The sequence below is a fragment of the Protopterus annectens genome, chromosome 7.part0 (genome assembly GCF_019279795.1).
Source record: "Protopterus annectens isolate FY-2018-M chromosome 7.part0, PAN1.0, whole genome shotgun sequence".
In the NCBI taxonomy this organism is placed as follows: Eukaryota; Metazoa; Chordata; order Ceratodontiformes; family Protopteridae; genus Protopterus; species Protopterus annectens.
This window is the reverse complement of record NC_056739.1, coordinates 33,598,852-33,613,367: the sequence shown is the minus strand read 5'-3', so window position 1 is coordinate 33,613,367 and position 14,516 is coordinate 33,598,852. Positions and strand designations below refer to the sequence as shown.

The 14,516-nt window shown below is 37.8% G+C and overlaps 1 protein-coding gene across 1 annotated transcript in view; it reads right to left on the bottom strand.

The window, feature by feature from the left end:
* The window catches only part of LOC122806222 (complement receptor type 1-like), a 424,151-nt gene that overhangs the window by 266,441 nt on the left and 143,194 nt on the right, over nt 1-14,516 (bottom strand). Inside the window, exon 4 of the mRNA XM_044076465.1 lies at nt 8,603-8,699. Coding sequence (XP_043932400.1) covers nt 8,603-8,699 — 97 coding nt within the window. The remainder of the gene's footprint in view (nt 1-8,602; nt 8,700-14,516) is intronic.

Here is a 14,516-nt window from a genome sequence, read left to right as displayed (position 1 = left end):
AGTGCACGTTTAATAACTTCAGTATCTTCCAGCTTGAATAGTGTTGTTGATCTTCTTAGAGACGGTTCATATCACTGAAGGAAGCCATCCAGCCAATGTTGTGATGCTTTGAATTCGTCTGGGGATATTTCTAACTGTGGTGCCATTGCAAGGGCAAATGCTTGAATATCAGCCCTGCGCACAACCAAAGTCTTTGCTCTCCTGTTAGCAATCCATTCACAGATGATGTCTTCCAGCTCAGGAAATAATGGTTGCCGACCTGATCCATACTTGTACTTCTTAGCATTTCCCTCGTTGGCCTGACTGAGGTTATCGCACGCTGCACGCCATTTTCAGACCTTTTGGAGATCTAACTTCTTCTCTTTGCAGAAAGCCATCAGATTCTTTCTCCAGTAGTCCTCCATGATTCCTTTTTTGTACTGGATGGAGTAGCTTTCTTTTTGCACTCATCTTGTCTTGGGGGGGAGTTAATTGAAGACTTACGAGACCGGAGTGGCAACATAAAATGGCGATGCTTAAGAAGACACAACCACAGACAATCATTATCAAGTGTGCGTGCTTTATGCGCGTTGTCTGTACTTTGACCAAAGTACACTTGCCAATTTTTATGGGCCAAGGATCTCAACCGTCAAGTGAGAGTGATGATTAGGGTTACAGTAAGAATCGTGGAGGACTCCCAGGGAAAGAATCTTACGACTTTCTGCAAAGGGAAGAAGTTGGGTGTCTGAATGGTCCGAAAATGGCGAGCAGAGTATGATAACCTCAGTCAATGGGTGCCAATAATATTATCTTATAATTCAACACGTCCATCATGTGTTGTTGATGATCTTAACTGGGGCTTATTTTTGGGGTAGGGCTTATATCATGACCACCCTGGAAAATCATGCTAGATCTTATTCTCTGGTTAGGTCTTATTTACGAAGAAATACAGTATATCTATATATAAGATATGTATATATATATATATATATATATATATATATATATATATATATACATATATATATATATATATGTCTCTATTTTGCCTAACAATTTCCAAAATGGTTTTAGATATTTTGGGTGTGAATACTCTTTGTGCCATTTAAATGAGATGTGACTATTCATACTGAACATAGGCGAGTAAGATGGGTGCAAACTGATTTAGTGATTTTCCCTAAATATTCTACAGTGTGTGTCTTAGGGGAGTTTGCCTCATGTAATACATTTGTCAGCAGTTTCATTTCTGCTTTTTACAGTGGATTCCTTTGGTGCACTGAATGTATTCTTTGTAAAACACATACATTTTATATATTAGCCCTGGTGCAATACATGTTTTGAAAGAACAAGTTGCTGCAAATATCATTTGTTTTTCCATTTTATGGTCTATGTTACCATCTCTAGTATTAACCTGCTGGTGGTCCAGCACATAAAATAGCAATATATTTAATTGTTTTTGAATACATGCATTGCACACACACACACACACACACACACACACATACATACATATATATATATATATATATATATATATATATATATATATACACACACACACACACACACACACACACACACACACACACACACACACACACACACACACACACACACACACACACACGAGTGCAAAAATTTCTATTGGCATTAGCCACATTGAAAGCTTTCTATCCTATCATACAGCCATTCACATAAAGTAACCCATGGGAAAAGCATCTCTGTGGTTCAGACGTGGTACATTTAACAGACCTGTAGTAGTGAGCTGTGTGCAGTATATTTGCAAGTACTGTAATTTTCACAATTAAATGTACCAAGCATTTTGGATGGTGGAAATTTACCTGATGCTATCTCAATATTTTATTTAAATTCCTGGCTGTTTTATTGAAGAAAATTGCCCAACTTCAGGAAGCAGATGGGCAATCAGCTGAAGAAAAAAATCTTTTGGCTGTTTCTGTCTCCTAGTTTTTATCTGACAACGATCAGTATTAAAAAATGAAAGGCATGGCTAAACTCTAGTTAGCTTTTGCCTCTGAGGGTAATACCACTGACTTATTTTGTATTTTGTTTACTGAAAAAATATAATGCAATCATACTGTCTGTTTTTATTGAGTAATGACACAGCTAATAAGTTCTCAAGACAAACGTCTGTCTTGCAACAAATTATTGTTTTCAGGAATGCATCAGAGGTAGAAGCTGGTGAGGGTAATAAAACAAGGACTAGGTATACATTCCTTCTTGAGAGGTGTGGGTCATTGTTATTATATAGGTCAGTCCAGCATACACAGTACCTATAATACTGACATGATAAGCACTCCACTACAACATGTTTACAACCCGATCCCCTCTGTCAAAATATATGCCCCATATCTGCAAATCTACAGTAATAAAATTCCTCCCAAAAGATCCAAAACCCAAATTGTCAGCACAGTTTTGCCTCCTGTCCATCAGACTATTGGGACAATCCTAGAAAGAACATTTACAACTATCAGGTCAAAATATAAAAAAAAAAACTTTCTGGAAATGATCACTGCCTTGAAGTGCCATTTTAATCCTAGCAATTAACACAAGGTCAGAGTTAAGCCTTGTATTTTGTGTCTATGAGGTGAGGACCTATCCACTATGCCAAAATCCATTTTACTTCCATATTCCAATATATATTCCAAATATTGCTGACATTCAGAATGTGTAAAACCTGTATATGGTCACCCCCCCCCCCCCTTATCCAATGTATGCTTACCCAAAGCACTATACAGTTGTCCTTTTCTAGTGCAGTAAAGGTGATACAGGTTTTACACATTCAGAATGTCAGCAATAGGATGGGGGACATAGTCAATACTACTGAAAATATGGAAGTAAAATGGATTTTGTGTTTAGGAGCACACAGATGTTTGGGTTTGAATGATAGTGCTCCATTGAAGCCAGTGTTAATATCTAGAAGGTTAAAATAAAATAAAAAACAATAACACTATTTTAATAAGAGAAGACCACATAAACACATGCAGGGCTTTGGGTCAATATGACAGTATTTCTTGAGCTGCTTCTAGCATAGATATCATTAAAGACAAGCATTTGTTGAGATGTATGCATTAAAGCATATGTATTTACTAGGTGGACAACATGCGCATTTATTACACAGAATATACGTATTAAGTTGTTGATTGTGTACTGCTTATACCTTTATATATATATATATATATATATATATTTACATATATTTTTATGCTTATACCTGTCAAAGGAAAAAACTTCAAAGACCAATACACGTAAGGTTCAGTTAAGGTTTATTTATTTACTTGCCGCAAGGAGACAAAAACATGCAAATACAAGGATTTGTCTAACTACTAACAGGAAGTATTCTTATTCTTATACTGTTTTACAAGACATGGCCTTCTATGGCTGACGTAATCAAACACAACTTTCAGTATTGTTCTACAGCAGATGTTACTCAGATTTTCTGCTGACATGACTAGATTTGTGAGAAACTTTTGAGAAAAACAACCTGTCCTTGGTAGGCACTAATTCGTTTACAAGCTTCCATTGTACAGTGTTACATTTCAAGGTACTCTTCTAACTTAGATACAAGCAAATGCTGATTGCAGTTCATATTTTCGAACAGGCTTTGTCCTATTTATCTATGGCTTCTACAGCTGTGTATTTTCTCACAGCACAAACTGAACGTCTTGTCTAAGCTTCATACAAGTAGTATTGTTCTATTCATTATTTTCCCAACGCAAGCAGAAATCATCTGCTTCTCAGTAAATTTCCAAGGCACACGCAAAGATTTCAAGGTCAGAAAGCATCTGTAGTTTGTACAGATTTATGCAGTATGAAATAGAATAAATGTGTTAACCCTTTTCAAGCTCTAAATGCACTAAGCATATTACTAATACACACATTAATACATATTTTTCTGACAATACCCATGCACATAAGTAGTTACTAAATGGGGAACATGAGCATATGTATTTATTCATTGACTTTTTATGTATTTTATTTATATTTATCCACATGTTCTTGTCTTTACATTTTGTGCATGTGGTTGTTAACAGAGTTTTTTTACTTCAGCAATTAACTAAGGGCAAAACATAACCATAGTAATTAATTGATTGCTGAGTGCTAAATTAACTTTGAGTGGTAGGATTGGCTGTTTTAGTAATGAATTAAAGTATTTAAGTGCTGTTGCTGTTTGAATGAACTGTCTGATGAAGCAATGGTTGCCATTGCGAAAGCCTCACCATTTTGTATTAAAAAGGAAGATTTTACTTTGTCGTAGTTCAGCTTCTTTATTCCAGCTACCTTCCCACTGGGCACACTGTGTTTCAACATTTTCAACTTCTGGGCTGGTTTGGATTTATTTGTTTGCTGCTTATGTATCAATACAGTTGTGTTTTCCATCATATACTCTTCAAGATAAAATATTCTGATAACTTGTATGTAGCCTGGTTTTGGAATTATTAACGCAAATATGAACATGCAATATTTGATGCCTAGAGGGGCAGTAGGAGGTGACTGCAGATACACCTGGAGGCATCACTCTGCTGTAATGAGTTAGAACATTTTTTTCAAATCTGTGGCATGATGTTTTATGTTAGACATAGATTATATATGTGGGTTTTCAGAAGACATAGAAGCTCTCTGCAGTGATATAAGAACCACAGGTTTATGTTGACAGATCCAGGAGGAGTGTCAGTGGAAATATTTTCAAGTAGAAAACAGATTTCTTTGGGATGTATGCATTTGAAGTGGAAGGGGAGGGGGTGAATGGTGATGGGGTAGGCAATGCATGATCTGTGGGAGGTGTGGAGTTTATTAATGGAAGATTGCTAAATTCATTAGAGAAATCTTCTGGAGAAAGTTTTGCTGTATTTCATTGAATGGTGTTTGTAGACAGAGCATCATGAGGAGTTTTTCTTCCTGTAAGTAGGTTACCCTCCTTCAAAAGTGTTTAGGGGAAAGTAAGAGGTTAAATAGGGTAAATTGTTTATTTGGAGATTTATTTTATGCCTTCTGATGGATGACTTGGCTAGGTTATACAAGACTATAACATTGTAGTGCCTACTTGATGTCTATTTATCCAGTTGTGGCTCTGTTCCCTATCTTTGAAATCCCCCTCTGTCTGCAGTGCAAGCTGTAATATCTTGTTCAATCCAATCTTGAAGTTCATTGCTTACTCATTATAATGCTTTCTACTTCCAATCCTCTTAAAAGTATTTACATATTTTTTGCTTCCAAGGATCGGGTTAAGATCCACATTTGATGATTTGGCAAGTCTCCTAAACTTCCTGCTATGGCTGGTTACAAATTTATCACTCTGTGAGACTTGTGTCCATCCACCACTCGTCTTGGCTCTCACAATGCTATGTCCCCTCTGCCATTTGGCCTTTTTTTGTTATATATGTGCTGTACTTGCCTTTATTCTCCGTCATCCAATTATTCTCATTTATTTTCTCCAAGCCCCCTGTCTTCAATTATCTGCACTTGCACTGACATTCAACTCATGATCTCCTGCACCTTTCTACTTTGTCACTCATCTTTTTGTACTGGAAAAGAATTGTAATATGTGGGTCTTTTCATATATAGTGGCTAAAATGGAGTCCTCTGTAACTCTTATTCATTTGAACACCTTCACTCAGAAAAGCCCCTGTTCATTCCTAATACAATATTAATAATCTAGTGCATTGTGTTATGCACTAGATTTGTAAGGATCTTTTAACAGGTTCTTTGGGAGTATCAACTCTGCCTTTGTAAAATACATTTCTTGTACCTTTTGTACCCCCTCCATGCCAATGCATGAGTAAACATGTGAGAGCGCAGTGGGGCAATTACATTCCATTTAGGGAGTGTTGCCCAACCTATTGTACTGCTTGACACAATCCAGTTTTTTGAACCTAGACTTCATTTCCCTGTTTTGCTTTCATGCTATTAAAATACTGGCACAAAAATGCCTTATTGTTACCTCTGTTTTTATACAAGTATGTATGTGGTTATCATCACTTGTGTGCTATATTGTCAGTGATAATTGAGACTACTGTTCTATTACATAGCTAAAATGTCTCGAAACCCACACCTCCGTCTCCAAAAAACATGGATTCGTACCACTGTAAGAGTTACATTACAGTTATGCATGTTTCCTTCACCTTTTTACCATACTGTATAGCAGGATTAAGTCTAGTCTATTTAGTTGCAGAATCATGGAGACTAATTGAGTTTATCATTCCCGGTTACATTAAGTTCCAGTTGTTGCCAACTTGTAGTATTATATAAGTTATTCTCCAATGCCTCCTCCAGTCTCGTCTTCTTTTCCCTTTCCTCTAGAAGGGCTCTAGAGTTTCCACTCTCCCTTTCATTCTTTTACATTTTTTTAAAAAGAGGGAAGATGTTTTGGGAGTGTGGGTTGCTGGGTTCCACTGTGGGTTGGCTTCTGTGTGTTGATGTTCTCTAGCAAAATGTTTGCACTTCTCTGGCCCATCATCTCCAGGACACTTAAGGCAGTTTCTGGGAAATCAAATAATTTACAGCCCTTGGAAAAACAATCCTAACAGTTGCTGGGTACATAAACTTAAATTGCGGCCATCTTTGTCTGCATGATTTCTTGACTGGAATGAATGCCACCTGATGGCATAGAGTGAGGGTTAAAAGTCATTGTCTGTGAACACCATTATCTCACCACAAATAAACTTTCACAAGGGTAGCCCAGCAGGAAAATAAATGACTCCTTTAGGACAACACAGGGATTAAGGCCTACTTCTAGCGGTCTGGTTCTTTTGCTTTTCTTGCTGGATTCCGCTCTGCCCTATGGACCGTCTCAGTGAGACTCTCTGATTGATATGGACCGTCTCAGTGAGACTCTCTGATTGATATGGACCGTCTCAGTGAGACTCTCTGATTGATATGGACCGTCTCAGTGAGACTCTCTGATTGATACCTCATGTGTGCTACACGGTTACACGGTTTCTTCCACATCTTCCTTTTCCCACTCCTTCAAACCTCACATTTGTCCTTCTTGAGTTTTCCTTTTGTTCTCCCAAGTTTACTTCTATTAAACCTTGTTTCAATTTGGAGTCTACCAGCTTTGCTTTTAGGATTTCATTTTCATGTATTATGTTCTGTATGAGATCCATGTGTTCATTCATTTCTTCAGTAATCTCCACTAAGAAATTATCTCTACTTCTCTAGTACTCATCTAGCTTCATATTTATTTTTCATAAATCTCTAAAAATGTCTTTTAGTGTTCTTTCTTTCTCAGTTTGGTCACTCTGGTTTGATTTGCCATGTTCTGTCGCCATCAGTTGCAGTTGTGCCCTCTCTACTCCAGCCCTCTGTGAGTTTAGCTACTTCCTCTTTGACATTCATGGTTTTCCAATGGCCCTTTCATTTATACTTTTTAATCACATTCCTGTTATGGATTTAATTTACATTTTGCCATGAAATTAGTTTATTTCAGTGAATGGAGTCTGGTGCATCCTAGACATACTACTTTTCCCTGCACGCCATATTGGAAGCTGTCTCACCAGTGAGAGAATTTCTAAGAGAGACTCTATCCAGTGTATCAGCATTAAGTCAGAGAGTTGATACTGTCCTTATACCCATAACACACACACACATATATATATATATGTCTTAATATGTACTGAGAATACCTCAATGGTATATTTAATCCAGTTGAAATTAAATACAGAATATTTTTCCAGTGTATTTTTTCATTTAGTGCATCTGTTTATAATTTATCAGTATTATTCATAAGCAGAAAGCTAGCTTTTTTCAGTAAATATATGCTTTAATATGAACTTGAGATACTTCCAGCTTGAGGTTGGCATAATGGTTGAGATATTTACCTTAGAGACACAAGGTGCATGGTTTGATTCTCACACAAATTAATTGGCTAGACTTGAAACAGCATACAAGGGCACTTAGCCTAGTACTGGTCTATAAACTTATATACAGATGGTGAAATGACTTTGGTAGCCCCAGACCTGGCTCAGTATACATATTAACTCACTTCATAAAAATTCAGCAAAACTGTCGTCTCTGTTCATATAGAATTCATGATGCAGCACATTAGGTCATACAATACCACATTTGATTATCATCCCTTTACATTGTTTTTATAAAACATATCTATGACAGTCAAGTTCTTATTAACTGCACCTTCTACATAACGTTTATACATTCTGTCTAACTTTGCTGCCAAAATATACTTCCAGATAGCAATACATGGTGACCATGTCAGATGAGGAGTCTTTGGAAATCTCAAGTAGTATTGATTAACTATATTTATTCTCTGTTGAACTTCCAGCTTAGCATGCTGAGCTACTTTTGAAACTGCTCATATTCATAACCAGACTTTTCAACTCCTAAAAGACATACATGATGGCATTTATAAGAACAAAGCTTGATAAAAAAATGCACATATTCAGGTACATCATACATTTATGAAACCACATTATGTTTAAAATGGTGTCAGTGTTGTGCCATTATCAGACATAGTTATGTCTCTCACTGCATTCGTGTTCCCCATCTACCTGAAGCATATTAAAAAATGAGTTTTATTCAGCCTGGGATATGTGCAGTACAAAAACTGATAGATCCAAAAACCAAAATTCAATACACTTATACTCACCCTCTGTTGCAATAATATGTGGCTTTAGATTGGAATAAAGTATCAATAACTTCATAGTAGCCATTTGCAATATTTGTAAGAGGGCCACAGTTTTTGCCTGGAAAATACAGATGTAAACAAGCATGAAAGTTAAGAAAATATAACACAAACTGAACAATAGTAACACAAACTGACCAATAGTTAAAAGCATCAGTAGTCATCAGCTGTAAATCAGCACTGTGATGTAGAGGGATAAAGATATCTAATGTGCTGGTACAGGAGTGTGGGCATGCCCATTGTGTGGACAGAAATGGCACATGCTCACTGTATACATTGTGGTTCAACTACCCTAGAAGAGACTGAGAAAAAATGGAAAGTATTTTCTGATGGTGCACAGGTCATCCTGTTGATGACAGTCCCTTGTGGAAGTGAGGGGCAGTCCAGAGATAATGCCAAATGCATGCTCCACCCTTGGAGTGTTACTGGGCATATGCAGGGGAAGGGATATTATGTAAATATATTCTCATTAAAGTAGTATGACTCTGTCCCAGGGCAACCCAGTCTTTTTATTGGCCCCAGCACTATGTCTGGACATGCCAAAGGAACACAGACCCAGTGATTGAGAACAAGGACGAGGGTCAGCTGATAGCTGTGTGGAAGAAAAAAAAAAAGTGTCAAAAAATACGTTTCAGCTCCATGGCATACAGAAATAAACAGAGCCTTGATTTATGGCTCAGAGGACCTTGGTATGACTGGTAACCCCAACAATGGAAGAGCTGACTAGAAACTGAAGAAGAAGAATGAAGGGCTGAATACACAATTCTCTCTTGGGAAGGGATAGCGGCATTTCTCTGTGGACATGTACTCCATCTGACCTCCTCTATAGAGATGGAAGAGCCAAGAAAAGCAGTGTTTGGTTTATGAGGGGGAGTATCTGCTGGCGTATTTCATTTGTAGAAGCAAGTATCAACCCATGCAGCGCCCATTGCATGTCCAATCCCACAAACAAAATGTCTTCCGCTCTTCTCCTCTCATCTTCCTGCCACTATTCCCATCTTCCATGCTGTCCATTATCCCTTCATCTCTTCTTGATGATTCATCTGCAAAGCCTAAGCTTAGTTCTGCTCTATAAACAAGCAAGCTCTCAAGTTGTAAAAGTTAAAGAAACACAATAGTGATAACTAGCTTGTTACAGAAAGCTGCCAGTACTTTTGTCTCTTCTGCCACCCAGTTTGTATTTGGTAAATACTGCACTGTTGCTTTACAAATTGCCTGCTTCTGTACGTGTATTAAATGTACTGTTGTTGGAACTTTTCCCCACAGGCCTCTGCTGAAAATGGGTTCTATGTGCAATCAGTCTTTCCCAGTAAACAAATGCCAGGTAAATAAACAAAATAAATATACACATCTGGGTGGAAGTAAAAACTCTGAACTCCATGTAGATGACAGCATTGTACCCATAATACTTACTCCTGTGTCAGTCCTGGCAGATTGACTGAGGGAGGCTTAGTGGTCTGAGGGGAGCCAGAGCCCCCCCCCCCCCAAAAAAAACACTAGATAGCATGGTTCACTTAAAACAGTAGGCTTTCCTAATTAGCTCCATGGCTCCAACCCAGGCTGACTTAACAACCTGAATGCTGCAGGAGCTGGATGGGTGGGTGATACAGAGGGAGACAATGGAATGACAATGTGGAACTTGCACATCTCTCTCTCTCTCTGGGGTGGGTACTGAAAGGTGCATTCTAGGTTGTGAACTATGTGAAGAATACCAGGGATCATCAGATATGCTTTACATTCAAATGGCTACAGCCAATCATCAGATCTGCTTTACCTTCAAATGCCTACAGCCATTGATGGGATAATTCTTGTACAAGAAGGAACTATGCTCCTTACTTATGCCCATGGCTTGCCACCCCCTACAGACGTAGTGGGCATATATGGTAGAAATGGTTAGGGCTGAACAGAAAAAAAAAATTCCCCTGAGATGAATGAGAAAACCACTGTTAGCATGCTTGCCCCCTCACCCATAGGGAAACAAATGGGCCATAAGTATCTCTTGACTTTAGTGGAATGAAAGGTCAGGTTCGGTAACTGGGTAGGTGGCAGGCTCGATGATTACCCATTGACTAAGATTAAAACAAAAAGAAGCCTTTCCTGTTAAAACATATTCATGCATCCTTAGTGAGATAATATAACGTGAAATTATACTTATAGGAACATATGGTTAATGTCATTATTGCTAAGAGATTGTAGTAATTGCTTCAATCATATAATGCTTTCAGTAAATGAGTTACTGACAGAGAGCTGACGCAGCAATCCCAGAAGAAGAGAAAAAAGTATAAACAATAAAAATATATAGTTTTGTATTTCATAGTATTTGAACAGCAGATACTTACATTTTAGTAGCTACAGTCACAAATGGACTTTCTCCCTGAAGTAAAGGTATAATGAGATTGTCGCTGCTAAATGACATGTAGGTTGTGTGAGACATTGATGTCAGGTATTCCACTGGAATTCTGATTTAGCTTCAGCCATATACATAGACATAGCTCATAAGGTCCTATAATATCTGCACATTATGGATATGATTAAGTCTTACTCAGAATATTAGCTTGGAATATCCCAACATTCAAAGCTACAGCAAGATCAAGTAAAAACCTAAGATACTGAAACCTGGATAGTGGTGTCAAAAGGCAACAACCAGGCAAGTAAGATGAAGCAGAACTATGACTACCAGCTGGCTAAAGAAGAAAACTGAACCATCATCCATCAACTGACTAAATGGGAAGGAGGAATCATCACCCATCAGCTGACTGAGAAGGAGGTACATCCATCCCTGTCAGCTGACAAAATGAAAAGGTAGAATCATGACATATCAGTTGACTAAAGAGAAAGGAGGAACCATTGCCCACCAGCTGATTGAAGGATCAAGAAAAGTATCTACGACTGTGTTTTACTATAGCAGAAGGCAGAGCCATCATGCATAGCTGACTCAGAGGGGAGGATGAGCTATCCCCCATCAGAAGACTGAAATAGAAGGATGGAAGGAATTATCACTCATCAGGTGCCTGAACAGGGAGGCAGAAATGAAAAAGAGATATGCACCCCAATGGAAGATATTTTTCACAGTTTTGCTACAGAAAGTAAAAGTAAGAACGCCAGTCCAGATGCTGTCTCTTGCAGCTTTTTCCTATTGGTGTTTACTATTCCAGTAAAATTACTGATGTATGTCACTTTCAGTATGGTAAAGTGCACAGATAAATTATTATGCAGCTAGAAATGTCCTGAAGTAAGTTTTATTCTCACTGTGGTAGCCATGTAAGGCTGACTTAGTACAAATTCCAGTTGCTACAGGTGAGCCTAGAGCACCATTTAGTTAGGTAACTGGATCAGAGGTGCACACTAAGAGGTTTTACTCAAACACTGCACCTTGCATCAGAAGGATGTAATGCAGCAAAGTGAGGAAACTTGTTAGATCTATATTGAAATATCAAAAAATATAAGTGCCAGAATGGATTTTCTCTAATAGAATTATTTCAGACATTGCCACTGATTTCTGTATTTCAGACAAGAAAAGTTTACAGCAATAGCATGCTGCAAGCTGAATAAGGCTCATAGTACTGCCTTGTTAATAAAACTGACAAACTATTAGGCGGTGTAAATTTCCTTGACATACTTAAAATGAACAAATTCTGTGGAGAAACTGCCTCTGACTTTAAAAGGAAGATTCCAAACATCATTTCCTAGTCAATCACGTTAATAATATACTGAAGTCTGAGAAGGTTATTTCCATTTGTATGGATAGAAACTGTACAGTGTTCATTTGTGACTTATTGTTTAACTAGTCAGTAAGAGAAAATTAACTTTGATTTATATTTAAGAAAAAATGACAGGAGCTCAACACCAAACACTGTTTTAATGAGTAAAATAATAAAACACAGCAAAGCTTTTGAGTTACAGACTCTTTCTCAATGCAATTACACTTCCTGTTATCTTCACAGTGTTTAAATATTTACACCAGCCAATCATATAGAGCACATTTAGTAAAGGAAGTATCCACTGTCAGTAAACTTCACTCAACCACTACCACCAGTGACAACTATGGAATTCAGCAATACGAAGATTTGGAGCATACAGAAGAAAATAAAAGAAAGGAAGACGTTCACAACAAATAACAAGGAAGAAAAAGAAACTGATTAATGACTGTAAAGGAAAGAGAGTATGCAGTAAAAAGGGCACTGCTTTCTTATGCAACAAACGGATTACTGGGAGTGATAACATTGTTCAATCACAAAACATTCAGTCTACAGTAAATTACATTTTTCCAACAGAAATGGGAAAAAAAAGAGGAGAGTCGGGCTAATCAAAATTGAACTTGGAATGATTAAAGAACTTTACTGTAAAAAATAAGATGAGAAAGACTGAAGCTGTTGATGTGCAAAGACAGCTGAATGACAATTGTATTCTTGGAAATGTGATACGCAATGAAAACAGCGGGATTAATAAGACTAATGGTGATGAAGGAAATGCGTTTGTAACAACTGATAGAGCAGATATTACTGAATTAGATGTCAGAGAGTCTTTAGATCTGCTCAGAAATGATATACTAGTAATCTGGTAAAGAAACTGATACTTAACATCTGCAGAGAAAGAATAATGAACATTGAATAGTGTTATGCTACACAATGCAAGTAGGGACTTAGAATGCAACATAGGGAGATGTTTTTATTTGTGCTGGTACAAATGATTCCATCATCAAGGACTTTCTTACCATCAGTAGGAAGCTTACAGCTCTCTTAGATAGCATCACTTGTTCAAGTCTTAAGACCTATGTTTCACAAATCACAAATACACAGGAAGGTCAGAACACTGTGAATTAGAAGATTTTTGGGGTAAATGCCTACATGAAAATGGTCCATTTAAAAAAAAGATGTGTAGAATATCAAAGCCTTATTTTGAGCACACATATACTTAGACAAGATAGAGCCCACTTGGCAAGGCAAGGGAAGAACATTTTTGCAGCAGATGCATAGTAAAATTTCACTAACATAAGGCAGGATTTTTGCCAAGTCAGAAATTTAACAATTCACAGATAGCAATATTTGATGTATGTGTGCTGGTCATTAATGCTAGAAGCATTAGAAATATTTTTTTTTTTTTGGAAAATTTGCTATATTTCCACAAGATCAGTGCTATTGCTTGTGAAACATGGTTAAAGAACAATGACTGGAAACCAGTTCTTTCAGAGTTTACGTTTTTACTGTAACAGACATTCTAACACAAAATCAGCAGGGGCGGCTCATGGTATCGGACTGCAGCCCTCCCACTTAGAAAAAAAAAAGAAAAATCTGTAAAACTAAAAAAACAAACAGAAAAAAAAAACACAAGTCTAGACTGCAGTCCAGATAGAGAAACACAGGTACCCAGCAATCATTGCTGCAAATGCACCCAGGAATCAGTGCAGGGACGACCACACAGAAGAGGAGGTCCAGACTGCTTCAGCTGCAGGCACATCCAATCAGGACTGAGAGAGGTCACAGGTGTATTTTGCTGCTTGGTCAGACATACATCAGGTAAGTGAGTGTGTGTTGCTTCAGGTCATTTTGCTGGCTGGAGGAGTTTAGGTCGTTTTGCTTGCTGGAGGAGTGTGTGTGTGTGTGTGTGTGTGTGTGTGTGTGTGTGTGTGCGTGCGTGCGTGCGTGCGTGCGTGCGTGTGTGTGTGTGTAATGCCCCAGTTACTATATACTGGTGGCTAGAGAGAGCAAATGGTGGTGGATAGAGACTCAGGCTTGAACCCTGTACCTTGGATGCAGGTGGCAATGACCTGAATTCCCTATCCACCACCATTTCTAAAAAAAGCTTGCAGATTTTTGCCTCATATTTGTTCTGTTCCTCATAAAATCTGTGGTTTCTGTATCTACATTTTTCCTTGCAA